The sequence below is a fragment of the Heptranchias perlo genome, chromosome 23 (assembly GCF_035084215.1).
Source record: "Heptranchias perlo isolate sHepPer1 chromosome 23, sHepPer1.hap1, whole genome shotgun sequence".
Taxonomy (NCBI): Eukaryota; Metazoa; Chordata; class Chondrichthyes; order Hexanchiformes; family Hexanchidae; genus Heptranchias; species Heptranchias perlo.
Genome location: NC_090347.1, coordinates 18273378 through 18290459, shown reverse-complemented (window position 1 = coordinate 18290459; position 17082 = coordinate 18273378). Strand labels below are relative to the sequence as shown.

At 42.5% G+C, this 17082-nt stretch overlaps 1 protein-coding gene across 2 annotated transcripts in view; it reads left to right on the top strand.

Moving 5' to 3' along the window:
- The window catches only part of bahcc1b (BAH domain and coiled-coil containing 1b), a 220666-nt gene that overhangs the window by 132154 nt on the left and 71430 nt on the right, over positions 1–17082 (top strand). For both annotated transcript variants that reach the window (XR_010966970.1, XM_068004128.1), the window contains exons 12-14: positions 9858–10054; positions 11412–11548; positions 15095–15226. Coding sequence is in view for 1 of the 2 variants with exons in the window: in XM_068004128.1 (XP_067860229.1) it covers positions 9858–10054; positions 11412–11548; positions 15095–15226 (466 nt within the window). In the remaining variant the exon portion in view is untranslated. The remainder of the gene's footprint in view (positions 1–9857; positions 10055–11411; positions 11549–15094; positions 15227–17082) is intronic.

The following is a 17082-nucleotide window of genomic DNA, read 5'->3' as shown; positions in this document are numbered from 1 at the left end:
TGGGGACTAACGTGTTGTGCCGTGGAGGGGCAAAACATAAAGTCATATCCATTGTTCCTTATAAAGCAAGACCACAATTCTGGCAAGGCCATTACTTGAGGCTCCAAGTGGAGACCACCTGCATCTTCAACAAGGAAAGTCATCCAAGACCAATATCACACAACTCTTAGCAGCCAGTGGGAAAAGCTCTCTCAAACCCACTCACTTCGCCAAGGAATGGTGCATGGTATAGAAAAGAACAAGAAGAAAAATGCAGTTTTCAGTGCTTTTGATGTCAACGTTGCTGTTTGGATTGTTCAACAGCAGAACAGGCTGAGACCGGTACTTCAGGAGCCATTTGTCTCAATTTGTTAATTTTTAAAAAAAGTTCTTTGAAACATTATATACAAATATAAGGTAACACTTGTAGAAATTCTGATATCAGCATCCTTCAACATACCCAGCAAAAGTGTGGAGTCCTCACACGACAGGTTGTTTGTCTTTTGCAACATAACAAAATTTTCAGATTTATCTGGTATATTTAAAAACATACACTGTTGTGCAGTCTGACAGCTTTTTATAATTATTTTGTTAATGAAGGGTTTTGTTACATATCATATAAAACCAGATTTGAGTTAAAAAAATCCAATAAATATATCGCCAGATATGATTCTCGCTATAGTTGTAAATATGTACTCAGCTACTTGCACAGTCACATATAGATTATCATATACTCAGTCACAAAAGCAGATTAATCACCAAAGCTATCATATAATATGAATATACACGCACAGATTATCGTACATTTGTTTTTTTTTATTCGTTCACGGGATGTGGGCGTCGCTGGCAAGGCCGGCATTTATTGCCCATCCCAAATTGCCCTCGAGAAGGTGGTGGTGAGCCGCCTTCTTGAACCGCTGCAGTCCGTGTGGTGACGGTTCTCCCACAGTGCTGTTAGGAAGGGAGTTCCAGGATTTTGACCCAGCGACAATGAAGGAACGGCGATATATTTCCAAGTCGGGATGGTGTGTGACTTGGAGGGGAACGTGCAGGTGGTGTTGTTCCCATGCGCCTGCTGCCCTTGTCCTTCTAGGTGGTAGAGGTCGCGGGTTTGGGAGGTGCTGTCGAAGAAGCCTTGGCGAGTTGCTGCAGTGCATCCTGTGGATGGTGCACACTGCAGCCACAGTGCGCCGGTGGTGAAGGGAGTGAATGTTTAGGGTGGTGGATGGGGTGCCAATCAAGCGGGCTGCTTTATCTTGGATAGTATCGAGCTTCTTGAGTGTTGTTGGAGCTGCACTCATCCAGGCAAGTGGAGAGTATTCCATCACACTCCTGACTTGTGCCTTGTAGATGGTGGAAAGGCTTTGGGGAGTCAGGAGGTGAGTCACTCGCCGCAGAATACCCAGCCTCTGACCTGCTCTCGTAGCCACAGTATTTATATGGCTGGTCCAGTTAAGTTTCTGGTCAATGATGACCCCTAGGATGTTGATGGTGGGGGATTCGGCGATGGTAATGCCGTTGAATGTCAAGGGGAGGTGGTTAGACTCTCTCTTGTTGGAGATGGTCATTGCCTGGCACTTATCTGGCACGAATGTTACTTGCCACTTATCAGCCCAAGCCTGGATGTTGTCCAGGTCTTGCTGCATGCAGGCTCGGACTGCTTCATTATCTGAGGGGTTGCGAATGGAACTGAACACTGTGCAGTCATCAGCGAACATCCCCATTTCTGACCTTATGATGGAGGGAAGGTCATTGATGATGCAGCTGAAGATGGTTGGGCCTAGGACACTGCCCTGAGGAACTCCTGCAGCAATGCCCTGGGGCTGAGATGATTGGCCTCCAACAACCACTACCATCTTCCTTTGTGCCAGGTATGACTCCAGCCACTGGAGAGTTTTCCCCCTGATTCCCATTGACTTCAATTTTACTAGGGCTCCTTGGTGCCACACTCGGTCAAATGCTGCCTTGATGTCAAGGGCAGTCACTCTCACCTCACCTCTGGAATTCAGCTCTTTTGTCCATGTTTGGACCAAGGCTGTAATGAGGTCTGGAGCCGAGTGGTCCTGGCGGAACCCAAACTGAGCATCGGTGAGCAGGTTATTGGTGAGTAAGTGCCGCTCGATAGCACTGTTGACGACACCTTCCATCACTTTGCTGATGATTGAGAGTAGACTGATGGGGCGGTAATTGGCCGGATTGGATTTGTCCTGCTTTTTGTGGACAGGACATACCTGGGCAATTTTCCACATTGTCGGGTGGATGCCAGTGTTGTAGTTGTACTGGAACAGCTTGGCTAGAGGCGCAGCTAGTTCTGGAGCACAAGTCTTCAGCACTACAGCTGGGATGTTGTCAGGGCCCATAGCCTTTGCTGTATCCAGTGCACTCAGCCGTTTCTTGATATCACGTGGAGTGAATCGAATTGGCCGAAGACTGGCTTCCGTGATGGTGGGGATATCGGGAGGAGGCTGAGATGGATTATCCACTCGGCACTTCTGGCTGAAGATGGTTGCAAACGCTTCAGCCTTGTCTTTTGCACTCACTGTTTGATTGGGTACACATTGTATCATGATGCACACTATATATGTATAATTTAATGGCCTAGATTTTCCTGGGAACTGGCAATATCGCAATGACGCACCTACGACATAGGGACCCTTGGACGGCACTAATTAAAAAGGAAATTATGGAGCAAGTGGCTTACCCAGTTATTTACGCCACGCCATATTTTCCTGGTATTTTTGCACCGTTCCTCCATTACCCTCGCGGAAAACAGTGAGAAGATAATTATCATAGCTCCGCCCTCATTAAAATCAATGGCAGTCGTCACTTCCTGGATTAACGCCAGTTTTCACACCACTGTCAATTAGACTGTAAAGTAGTTGTGCTGGTGACCTGGTAGCATTGTTTATTTTTTTGATTTAAAGGATCGAGCAGTGAAATTGGCAGACATCGCAAAACTGGAAATGGAACACTAGAGTTTAAAATAAATAATAACTAGCAAATCTCGTTGTCACTGAAAAGTAAAATGTGTAAAACACCTTCTAAAATTAATTGCACCAACTTCCTGAATGACTTTTGCAAACAAAAGAAAACAATTGCAGAGTCAAGTTTCCCAGAAGAGAGAAACAAACGTGGATCGTCAATTATCGTCTCATCATTCACAAAAAAATAGTTTCCTTTTCTCGTTTTCTTTTCAGAAATGTTTCTCTACCCTCCCAACCCTCCCCCAGCCCCCCTTCCTCCTTCTCTCTCGTTCGCAGTAAATCTCACCACAGGTTTTGTTCTTTTTTTGCCAGCGTCGGGCAATCTCGTCAATTTCACAAAGTCAAAATCGACCAATATATGTGTTTGGGGACGTTAGTCAGCGGCTGCAGGAAACATTTCTAAAACTGTGAAAAACTAGGGGTCATAAATATAAAATAGTGACTAATAAATTCAATAAAGAATTTAGGAGAAACTTCTTTACCCAGAGAGTGGTTAGAATGTGGAGCTCGCTACCACATGGAGTAGTTGAGGCAAATAGCATAGATGCCTTTAAGGGGAAGCTAGATAAGTAAATGAGGGAACAAGGAATAGAAAGATATGCTTATAGGGTTAGATAAGGTAGAGCGGGAGGAGGCTCGTGTGGAGCATAAACACCAGTTGGGCCGAAAGGCCTGTTTCTGTGCTGTAAATTCTATGTAATTCAATGTCAGGATTACAGACTTACAGAAAAACAAAGAAAGGACAGTGCCTTATGCTTACACTCCCATGCATGGCAAAATAAAGTACTACAAAGAAGTGGGCTGGCTTGTTTAACACTTTATCTCCAGGCCAAGAAGCATGTGTCGAACGGAGGCTGAAAATAATCTCCTTCCCCAAACACCCAATAGTTATTTCCCCTGAAATCGATATGCAGTCGGTTCATTTCAAAGTTGGTGATGCAGCTGGTTGTAACAAACTGGGATTTTCCTTCTCAAAAGGAGGTTCTCCCCATCCCCCCCTCAGAAAAGCGCTTAAAATCTACAGGTGAGCCTTTCTGTGGGGGACAATTAGGTCAATGGGGTCGATGAAAGAGAGAGACATCGCAAACCCTTTGCTCCCACAATGGGCACGACATTGCAGCTGCTGTGCTGAAGAGTGTGCACTCTCCGACAAGCGTTTAGGTTTCTTATGTGCTCAGTAATGAGTTTAACAAGGAGCTGTGACACATATAGGAAGAGAGCTCGTTCAGATTCAGTGGGATTTAAAATTGAGATCATGTAGCCTATTAATTAAAGTCGCTTGCAGTTATTAGAGTCATGCCCTGTGCCGGTACATTAAAAACAAATTAAAGTAAAAAGTTACATTTTTTAACCGCTAGGAGGTTTCATTTATTTATTGCAGTTTTTCAGATATAGCATAATGTTCACGCTACACTTTCGTTCCCTCTTTAATTACTTCAGGATCACATTTGAGACTGACAGGAAAATGACTAGAGCAGTCCCAACAGCCTGTGAACACTGTCGTCATTCAGTGGTCGTTAGCTGCGCTGCTTCTGATTCGTGGCTATGCTCAGCGTATTCTAATTAGAAAACCAGGAAAATATGGAGGAAGTTATCAACAGTGAGATCAGCGCGCTAGATGGTGAAATTTACGGTGTACGTCACCGATCTCGCCATTGCAGGAAAATCTGGGCCAATATGTACACACACACGTTGTATCATGTAATATATACCCAGCCACACACACACACGATCATATAATGTGTACCTATACACACATACCCATGTAATGTGTACCCAGCCACACAAACACACGATCATATAATATGTACCTATACACACACATACATAGATCATTGCAGTGTCATGAACAGGTGCAGAAAATAATCAATAAGGCTAATGGAATGCTGGCCTTTGTAACTGTTGGGCTGGAGTACAAGGGGGCAGAAGTTATGCTGCAGCTATACAAAGCCTTGCTTAAACAGCACCTGGAGTACTGTGAGCAGATCTGGGCACCGCACCTTCGGAAGGACATATTGGCCTTGGAGGGAGTGCAGCGTAGGTTTACTAGAATGATACCTGGACTTCAAGGGTTAAGTTATGAGGAGAGATTACACAAATTGGGGTTGTATTCTCCAGAATGTAGAAGGTTAAGGGGGATCTGATCGAAATTTAAAAGATATTAAGGGGAACAGATAGGGTGGATAGAGAGAAACTATTTCCGCTGGTTGGGGACTTTAGGAGTAGGGGGCACAGTCTAAAAATTAGAGCCAGACCTTTCAGTTGTGAGATTAGAAAACATTTCTGCACACAAAGGGTGGTAGAAGTTTAGAACTCTCTTCCGCAAACGGCAATTGATACTAGCTCAATTGCTAAATTTAAATCTGAGATAGATAGCTTTTTGGCAACCAAAGGTATTAAGGGATATGGGCCAAAGTCAGGAATATGGAGTTAGATCACAGATCAGCCATGATCTTATCAAATGGCAGAGCAGGCACGAGGAGCTGAATGGCCTACTCCTGTTCCTATGTTCCTATGTAATGTGTACCCATCCACGCACACACAAACATAATACGTACCCAGCCACACAAGCATGATCATATAATATGTACCTATACACACACACACACAATGTGTACCAAACCACATATTATCATATAATATATACCCAGTCACAAGCATTGATTATTACATTATATATGTATATATAACACCCGGACAAACACACTCGAGCTTTCTGTTACTCACACATGCAGGTTACGGAATATAAACCCCATCACACGCTTATACACAGGCTATTAAATTATTGAATCCATGTCGTCTCATTACTTTTTTTAAATCAATAAAAACTTTTATCAGCTCAATTGATCATTTATGGGCAAAATGATTGACTGTTCCTGAAGTATCTGAGGACACATTGAATCCATTAGTGATTCTTCTTTGGGAAAAAGGTGATGTCATTCATATAGGATGACCAGGGAATCTGAGAACAGGCATTGTGTTGCAATGTTTTATGACATCATGCCGGTTGTCTTGTTTAAGACTAGTTGACATAATTTGCTTATTTTAGTCTGACCCTTTTGAAGATCAACACGAGCACAACCGTGAAATTTGATTTTAACTCTTTGAGGACAGCTGCAGTTTCCCTGAGGAAACTGGCCTAAGATTACTCCTTTTTGAGCTTATTCGGAGAGTTCTGCAAATCACAAATCCTTCTGTGGTTCTATGCATTTTCTAACACTGGCTGGTTAGTAGCGTGTGCCAGCCTTGGCTCAGTGGTAGCTCGCTTGCCTCTGAGTCAGAAGGTTGTGGGTTCAAGTTCCACTCCAGAGACTTGAACACATAATCCAGGCTGACACTCCAGTGCAGTACTGAGGGAGTGCTGCACTGTCAGAGGTCTTTCGGATGAGATATTAAACCGAGGCCCATCTGCCTTCTCAGGTGGACGTAAAAGATCCCATTGCACTATTTTGAAGAAGAGCAGAGGCATTCTCCCCGGTGTCCTGGCCAATATTTATTCCTCAATCAATATCAATAAAACAGATTATCTGGTCATTTATCTCATTTCTGTGGGACCTTGTTGTGTGCAAATTGGCTGTCGCTTTTCCTACATTACAACAGTGACCGCACTTCAAAAGTACATCATTAGCTGTAGAATGCTTTGGGACATCCTGAGGTTGTGAAAAGCACTATATAAATACAAATTCTTCCTATATGCTCAATGTATTTAAAAAAGCCAATAACATAACAATATTACTCATTGATGTTATCCTTGTATTGGTTCTGTGCTTTTAACTTAAGTAAAGCCTAATAGAGGTCTTCAAAATTATGAAGGGGTTTGATAGGGTAGACATAGAGAAGACACTTCCACTTGTGGAGGAGACCAAAACTAGGGACTATAAATATAAGATAGTCACTAATAAATTGAATAGGGAATTCAGGAGAAACGTCTTTACCCAGAGACTGGTAAGAATGTGGAACTCGCTACCACAAGGAGTAGTTGAGGTGACTTGCATAGATGCATTTAAGGGGAAGTGAGATAAACACATGAGGGAGAAAGGAATAGAAGGTTATACCGATAAAGGGGAGGGAGGAGGCTCGTGTAGAGCATAAATGTCAGCACAGACCAGTTGGGCTGAATGGCCTGTTTCTGTGCTGTACATTCTATGTGATTCTGTGTAATGTTTTTAGCCAGAGATGCAGTAGTTTTTGCATCATTATGAAATACCAGTGTCTAAGCAATTTCTCCTGCCCGTGGAGCCCTCTCTCAGATGGTGTTCTCAGCTGGAACTCTGTCCTTGATACAGAGAAAGCTAAATGCAGAGTTAATCTTCACACGCTGAACCAGGTTCGTTGAAGCATGCAGTAGGACATGGGAAGGCCCTAGGTTTGATCCTTACTGTAAAGTTCCAAGACAAAGCATCATGGTCTTACATGCTCTCAGAAGCTACAAGCATCAGTTTTCCAAATGGTAGGAAGCATCTGGAGATTTCTGTTAAGAACATGTGTTCCTTATAGATATCTCCAGGTGCTTCCTACCATTTGATATGAAACAAACACTGTTACACTATTCTTTGGGATTGTGACTGTCCTGAGCAAAGACAGTGCCCTTTATCTGGGAACAAAAGTTCTGTACTAGACAGTTTTTTTTTCCGGTCTCAAGGTGTTACTGGGTTGGGAAGCATTTTTCTATATTTATCCAAAAAAAGTTTCTGTAGACCGAAGATAATAGGGTAGATTTTCCTGACCTTTGCTCCCGTGGAGCACCCATTTTCCTGGGAACAAAGGTCAGGATACAGGGAGGAATCTCCATTTCTCCGGGTCTCTGCCCCTTTTGGCTTGCCTTGGGGATTTCCAGATCTTTCCTGGGGATCCTGACTTCCTGTCTCATTTTCCCGGGATACTGCTGACTGAGCATCCCAGCATAGGGATGCCCTGTGAAAAATGGTGCTGTGGTCTGGTCAGAGGGTTCTGGAAACAGATGAAAATAGATGGGTAGGTATTCTCTTTTAATGGTTTAACCCCCCTCTCAAGATGTTTTATGCAATTGGGCTTTTCTAGCTACTGATTTCTATCAAAATGCAGCAGCAAGTCTGAAAGGACTGCAGTTGCATTTAAATTTCCTGCTTCTTCTGCCAGTGCTAGGCCCTGCCAGGAAACGGGCCTACACTTCAGGTCTGATATGAATACTGAAGATTCATTTATTTCAGGCACTAACATTGATGGTCTTGTTTGTATGTCACACTGGTCCTTTCATTTCTTGGTTCGCTCAGTCTGGCCAGACTGCCTATAGGAACGTTTGTCAGATCATAGTAACATTGAAACATAGAAAATAGGAGCAAGAGTAGGCCATTCGGCCCTTCGGGCCTGCTCCGCCATTCAAAATGATCATGACTGATCGTCTAACTCAGTACGCTGTTCCCGCTTTTTCCCCATATCCCTTGCTCCCTTTAGCATTAAGAAATATATCTATCTCCTTCTTGAATACATCTAATGACTTGGCCTCCACTGCCTTCTGTGGTAGAGAATTCCACAGGTTCACCACCCTCTGAGTGAAGAATTTTCTCCTCATCTCAGTTCTAAATGGCATATCTCATATTCTGAGACTGTGACCCCTGGTTCTGGACTCCCCAGCCATCGGGAACATTCTCCCTGCATCTAGTCTGTCTAGTCCTGTTAGAATTTTATATGTTTCGATGAGATCACCTCTCGTTCTTCTAAACTCTAGTGAATATAGGCCTAGTCAACCAAGAGATCAAGAGGGTTTTAGGGATTAAAAAGTATTAGTCTTCGATCAGTGGTAGCACTGTCACCTCTGAGTCAGAAGGTCGTGGGTTCATTGCCCTGCTCTAGGGACGTGAGCACATAACCTAGGCTGACACTTTAGTGCAGTGCTGCTCTGTTGGAGGTGCTGTCTTTCAGGTGAGACGTTAAACCGAGACCCTGTCTGCCCTCTCAGGTGGATGTAAAAGACCCCATGGCACTGTTCGAAGAAGAGCTGGGGAGTTCTCCCCGGTTTTCTGGCCAAATTTTATCCCTCAACCAACACCAAATTATCCGGTCACTTATCTCACTGCTGCTTTTGGCACATGCTTTGTGCCAATTGGCTGCCGTGTTTGCCTAGATTACAACAGTTTTTTTGGGATGCCCTGAAATCGTGTAAGGCACCATATTAATGTAAGTCCTTTTAAAGGGCAAATGCAATACAAATAGAAATACTGCTTTTGGAAAATGACACGGTTTACACTGCATTGCTGGTGATGTTTAGTGTTTTGCATATTACCAGAGGCCTGTGGACCATGGTCAAGCTGCTTGGAACAGGTGAAAGAGTGAGGTTATGAATAATGGCTAAGTTGGCCAGAGAGTGCTGAAGGTGACAAGGATTGCACTGAGTTTGATGTGTAGGCTAGAAATAAGGATGTTGAGACCTGATTTTTAGATTGGTAGGAAAGTTATCACAGCATAGAATATTGATACTGCAACATGCCTTTTTTTTTTTGATTTTCCGGTCTATAAATGTAGCTTCCATTTTCAAAGATAAAAGCTCCTATTTGCTTCTCAACCTTTTAATCTTCTTGCCCAGTAATTTTCCAAAATGGTTGCTCTGAATATTTATTAAGCTTGCTGAAGTTCCCTAATCAATAGCAATGAGTAAAGAATAAATTCCCAAAATGACTTGATTGAATAACTGGTATAAGTTAAAAGGAATCACTAAGGAACTGCTTTTAGTAATTATGCAGTAAAAGAAATAGATGGTAAACATAGAGGCACATAGGAAATTAGTGACTAATGGCCTTTTTAGGTGTTTTGAGAAGGAGAGCGAAAGCTAGAATTGGACACCAGTGAGGTTGTATTGCAAAAGATAATCTACAAGATAATGTATTAATGAAATATGAAAATGTTTCTTGTACACAGGGGAGGATGAGGCTGTACTTACTCATGATCTCCAAAGCCTTGCAACTATTGCTGCTGCCCGTTCATTGGTAGAAGCAGTACCCATAGAAATGGATGACCCCCATAATGATACAGAGTCGAGCAGACCCTATATAGTTCGAATCCCGCGGGTGCTGAATATACGGAGAAAGTACTCATGGAGTCCAAAGGCGGAAACGGTGAGTTTGTTGGTGGATTATATAAAAACCATTAAAGCTTTCAGCTTCATTGGGTTACGTTATCCCTCTCCTCCCCTACAAAATAACAAATGGAGAAACTAATTCCTTTCTGACTGGTTCCACAGCACTGGCAGGCCTCTAGAATCTTGCCCAAGTGGCAGTTCTTGCTGCATGAGCCTAGACCATAGGTTATTCCACAGCAGAAGGCATCGGGTCCAACAAACCCTGGGCTAAATTTTCCAAGGCTCTACGTACAGCACAGGCCCTCACAGGCGCTGGGTGTGATGGGAAATGGGACCACCGGCCACTTGCACAATATTCAGTGCGAAGAGCCCATTCAAATTGAAGGAAGAGGCTAAAATCAGAAAATGGACCAAGACAGTGCCCAGTGGTGCTGGCGCGCCAGCCCTGATTTTGCCAGGACTGAAAAGTTGGCATTCCTGTTCTTACCCATACATGCCCGTAAAGCAGCTGTGAATCACAGTAATGTGAGCTAGAAACAGATTGAAAACAAATGGAAATGGAAATGTGCTGTTGGGTAACATGTAGCATGCATATGGCAATTACCAATCTATTGTCTTGCTTCAGGGACAAGATGAACAATTGGGTACAAGATAGAATTTAGGTTGAACCTATATTACTGTATTTTATTTATCATTTGCATGTTAACTTCATGAGAGAAGAAAGACTTTTGCGCAGGATGTTTTTTAAATTCGGAGTTAAAAAAATGAATAAACAGAAAAAGCCAGTCGATTATTGTGACATTTGCTTCCAAATGCATAGTGTGAAGTAGATATTTTTACACCAGTGAAAAAAAAAGTGTTGGATGTAGTCAATATAGTATTAGCATATCAGTAATTACCATAGAATCAGAAAATTTACGGCACAGAAGGAGGCCATTCTGCCCATCGTGTCCACGCCACTGAGAAACGAGCCACCCAGCCTAATCCCACTTTCCCGCATTTGGTCCGTAGCCCTGCAGGTCACGGCTCTTCAGGTGCACATACAGGTATTTTTTAAATGAGTTGAGGGTTTCTGCCTCTACCACCCTCTCAGGCAGTGAGTTCCAGACCCCCACCACCCTCTGGGTGAAAATTATTTTCCTCATTTCCGCTCTAATCCTTCTACCAATCACTTTAAATCTATGCCCCCTGGTTATTGACCCCTCCGCTGAGGGAAATAGAGTGGATAGGAAGGACCTATCTCGGCCCCTCATAATTTTGTACACCTCAATCAAATCACCCCTTAGCCTCCTCTGTTCCAAGGAAAAACAACCCCATTAAAATGATTTTAATTTGGTAAGGATAACCCTTTTACAACACGGTCGATTATTTTATATCCATTCTTCACGTTCAAGGTTTGTCCTCTAAAGGCTGCGATGGATGGAATGGACACACAGGAGCTGGAGATGAGAATGAGGCTAGCTGAGCTACAGCGCCGCTACAAGGAAAAACAACGAGAACTGGCAAAACTTCAGAGGAGACATGATCATGAGTGAGTTCCTTTTCACATCACCCTTTTAAACATGTGATATAGCTGGAAACAGCAGTACAATTCAGATAGTTTAGAACATTGCTCCCAGGGAACTGCATTCTACACTTTTGAGTGTTTCGACGCAGTTTGTTTTACCAGGAGTATTGAAGAATAAGAGCTGTTCAGATCAGATTTGTTCCATTAAATGGTACTTTCCCTGAGTTGCTTCAACCTTTTTTGTCTTCCCATTCTCCACTTTTTCATTTTGGTTGACTTTCTCCATCAACCCCCTCCCGCCCCCCAATTTGCTTCCCTGTCGCTCCCAGCTCTGTTGCCCTTTTCATTCCGGACATTTGAACAGACTGGGCTGCAGGCCCCTGCATGACCCTCCTCATCGGTCCCATTCAGCGATTGGCCAATTTCAGGTGTGTTTCCACCATGTCGAGTTACGTCAGTTTTTCCCTTCCTGAAAGGTGGAGTGTTTCCACATGCAGTACAGTCTGTACAACAACAACATGGCCGAGGCTCTGATCCAACAACCACAATTTATTCTTCTACACATAAAAGGGAATTAATTTCACATAAAGGAACAGGAATATGAATCAGCGGGCATGATGCAGTGCTCCTTTAGCACAAATTGCTGGAAGGTATTGGATGAAATTATCAAAGCAGCCACATCAAAGGCTATCTGCATGTGAGAAATTTGAAATACTTGCTAATTTTATACAAAACGAAGACTTCAGATGAAAAATGTTACAACATGACTTAGTAAAAAGTACTTAACTGGAATACTGTCATTCATGGAACTTTATCAAATCTTAATGAAATATTTCAGTTCTCCTTTTAAGCAAACACCAGTTCAGGGAATAAATGGTGTTTGTATGATGCTGAGCTCTTCAGACTAGGAAGGTCCAAAGGCAGAGCTGAATTAGCTGGTCTCAGCTAAGTGGCAGTGGGTTATTACAATTGGCCTCTGTGTTGCTGGGCTAGGGAGGGGAAAGTCAGCAAGGACACTATTGATCACTACTATAAATTTGAGCATCAGATGAGAACAGGATCAGGTTCTTGACTGGGACGCTTGACCCCAGAGCCTGCTGTCACACACTGCACACTGCTTCAGCTCATGAAGAAAAAAAGATGAGGCACCCAAAGTCTTTCAGCGCCCATGGAGGACACCAAGCAGCACATAATTTCAGGAGAGGTGGGGAAAATTGGAAAAGCACTGGCACCATATGAACATACGACAATGATGGACAGGAAAAGACCCTCTGGTCCATCCAGCCAGTCCCACACAACTGCGATGCCTTGTGCATCACAATATATACATTCAGCATTGTTTCCCAGTTTTCTCCCATTCGCTCCTGCTGGGCTAGGCACCAATTGTACTCTGATACATCTTCTAGATGACCGTTCTTCGTGTGTGAACCTAAACACTGTTAGAACATAAGAAATAGGAGCAGGAGTAGGCCACACGGCCCCTCGAGCCTGCTCCGCCATTCAATAAGATCATGGCTGATCTTCGACCTCAACTCCACTTTCCCGCCCTATCCCCATATCCCTTGATTCCCTTAAAGTCTAAATACCCATCGATCTCAGTCTTGAATATAATCAACGACTGAGCATCCACACCCCTTTGGGGTGGAGAATTCCAAAGATTCACAACCCTCTGAGTGAAGAAATGTTTCCTCATCTCAGTCCTAAATGGGCAAACCCTTATCTTGAGACTATGACCCCTAGTTGTAGACTCTCCAGCCAGGGGAAACAGACTCTCAGCCTCTATCCTGTCAAATCCTCTAAGAATTTTATATGTTTCAATGAGATCACCTCTCATTCTTCTAAACTCCAGAGAATATAGGCCCATGCTACTCAATCTCTTCTCATAGGACAACCCTCTCATCCCAGGAATCAATCAATTGAACCTTCATTGTACCCCCTCTAAGGCAAGAATATCCTTCCTTAGGTAAAGAGACAAAAACAGTACTCCAGGTGTGGTCTCATTAGAGCCCTATATAATTGCAGCAAGACCTCCTTACTCTTATACTCCAATCCCCTTGCAATAAAGGCTAACATACCATTTGCCTTCCTAATTGCTTGCTGTACTTGCATGTTAACTTTCTGTGATTCATATACCAGGACACCCAAATCCCTCTGACTACCAACATTTCTTAGTCTCTCACCTTTTAAAAAATGTTCTGCTTTTCTACTCTTCCTACCTAAGTGGATAATTTCACATTTCCCCACATTATACTCCATTTCCCACCTTCTCGCCCACTCGCTTAACCTGTCTATATCCTTTTACAATCCACTTCACGGCTTACTCTCCCACCTAGCTTTGTATTGTCAGCAAACTTGGATACATTACACTCGGTCCCCTCATCTAAGGTTTTCATATATATTGTAAACTGCTGAGGCCCAAGCACTGATCCTTGCAGCATCCCACTGGTTAAAACCTGCCAACCCGAAAATGACCCATTTATTCTTACTCTGATTTCTGTTCGTTAACCAATCTTCAATCCATGCTAATATATTACCCATGAGCCCTAATCTTGTGTAACTACCTCTTGTGTGGCACCTTATCGAATGCCTTTTGAAAATCCAAATGTACTACATCCACTAGTTCCCCTTTATTTACCCTGTTAGTTACACCCTCAAAAAATTCTGATAGATTTGTCAAACACGATTTCCCTTTCATAAAACCACATTGACTCCGCCTAATCATTTGATTTTCTGTAGTTGTAACTGTTTGACAAGTTCTCTCGGAGAATAAGATTCAGACGTGTTGTATTCTTTTCTTCACTTCATTATCTCTCTAATAATCAGCATTACAGAAAATACATTTTTCCTGATATTACGTGATAGACATCTTGGGCTTGTTACTAAAGTTGCAAATGACCTTCATACTCATTGGGTTAGATGCATCTTACCTGATAGTAATTTGAGTCGTTATGGTGTGTTATAATGTTGGTGCAAAATTGCTGGCTCATAGCATGACGCTGAAGTCTCTGGCTTTGTCTCCACCTGTCGGCTAAACTTCACGAGGTTATTGTCCTTGAAGCAGATAACGCACGAGAAAACGCGAACATTATCTTGAGTGGATTTCAGTTTTAAATTGCAGTCTGGGGAAAAAGGATCATGTTAAAAATATTATGCTTATGTCTGTCAAAGTGTACCTTATGCCAGGCATCCCACGTGGCTGAGGACTTGACGCACATGCTTCATTCGCAGGACTGTTTCACTCTTAACTCGCCTGCTTCAGTTGGGTAAATTTCATCAGCAACTAGCTAAAGCACAACAAAACAATAAGGTATTCGATCACATGGTGAAAAAAATGGACATAATTCATCTCATCTTACCGAAACTTGCCTTTTTCTAGTCAATCACGGTGTAGCATTGTTTACAGTGATGGAAAAGGTCACGGCCCAGACAGTATCGTCTTCTGGTTGAAGGATACTTGGTGGTTGGCAAATGACCTGTAAAAGGAGATGATGGGGAGACAAACAAATGAAAACAAAAGGTGAAAATCTGATGATGACAAGTTGATAGTTTTATTTGTATTCCGATTGATAGGAGAGATGAAAACTCAAGGAGCCCAGCAAGGCGAGGACCTGGGCGGCCAAGAAAACGCAAACATCTTTCCACTGTCCTCTCATCTCTTGGACAGCTTAGTGAACTAGAGAAATGTGACAGCAAAAAAGCTAAGTAAGTGCATTATTTACCGTTTTAAAATTCCTGTTTCATGGTGTATCCAGGGCAATGCCAAGTAGCCCTGATCAGGTGAAATTCTGGTCTGTCACACTGCTTCACTCAGCCTAGAATTGTGGACTATTCTAATGGGAACTTAAATGAAAATTAAGAAAAATAAGACATCTCTCCTGCTTTAATATCTATACCATAAACAAGCAGCACTTGCAGTTCTAGAATATAGCCACCAGAAGCTAGACTTCATTGAAACCACAAATACAGAGTTCAGAAAATCCAGACTTAATCCATTCAAATCCTGATTTCTGTTTAGGATGATGGTCAGTTACAATCCAACATAATGAATATACCTGAAGCATTTCAGCAAAATGCTAAAGGGCTGCTTAACCCACCGACAGCTAAAGTACATGCGGCAACCAATGACAATCTGCTTTGGATTTATGTTGCCATTAGAAACAGCACTAATGTTGGAGATGCGCACCACAAACAGATGGATTTTTGGGCTATGAATCCTTTATCTCATTTATGTTGCCAGTTTGTCATCAGCATCCGAAATGTAGATGCAATATAAATGTAATTGTCAATGGAGGCAAATTGGAATTGCTTTGGTGGTGGAATTTGTACTGCTTTTGAGCAGAGCTAAGCTGCGTTGGACTGATGTACTGGTGTTTCCTGAACCAGTACTAGTTTACAAAGCAAGCTGAAACAGTCTGTAGCTAAGGATCTCATTTGCATAAGGATTTAGACATTTTGTGTTTTCCTTACCTTTTATGATGTCATTATGGTTTTCAGGACATTAGTTTATTTCCATTAGGTCCCCTATTCAAATCACAAATATTTGTAGGTATTTATTTCATAGAATAGAATCATAGAATGGTTACAGCACAGAAGGAGGCCATTCGGCCCATCGGGCCTGTGCTAGCTCTTTGTAAGAGCAATCCACTTTGTCCCATTCCCCCGCTCTTTCCCCATAGCCCTGCAAATTTTTTCCCTTCAAGTATTTATCTAAATCACGTCTCAGTTTATCCATCCAGGAAACATCACAGTTCCTCCATCATAATTGTTTCTTAAATGATTCCAGGGTTTTTGTTTTCACTGTTCTGCCCTGAAGTCTATTTCTTGTGTTGATCATAATTTGTCTGATAAAGAACTTCCCAATATCGGTCTCAAATTTGTCTTTTACTAGTTTGACCCTGTGTCCCTTAGTCCTACTTTCACAATTTGAAGTAACTTTCTACATCAACCTTTTCCTTACCATTTACTATCCTATATACTTCTGTAAGATCACCTCTCTATCCCTTCCTTTCAAGACTGAAAAGTCCCAAGTTTTTCCATTCTTTCCTCGTATGTCCGTGTTCCGATGCTAGGGATCAGCCTTGTGGCTCTTTTCTGAACTACCTTCTTGGCTTCAATCTCTCCCTTGTGTCTCAGTGACCAGTACTGCACAGTACTCTAGGTGTGGTCTGACTAGCACACCATACAGTTTGAGCATGACTTCCTCTGACATGTACTCTCCTTTTATGGCCATATAAACGTATCATGTTGTAGGGCTTTCCACAGTCGACTTGAGAAGTCAAATTACCTCAAAAGAGTCAGGGGCGTTGGTCAGAAAGAATCTTCCCCTTCTGAACCCACATTGGCTGTTGTTTACTAGGTTATTCTTATATAGGTAATCCTCATGTTTACTCCTGATTGCATTGATTAATGGCAGTATCCCATCTTTTGATTTAATTTGACAACACAGATTAATATCATGCTTTTCCTTCTCAGTACAATGAAAAGAAACAAATTGTGAGGCCATTTTCATTGGCAATTATTTTAACTGATTTGACCACAAAATTTGTATGCATTCCAAT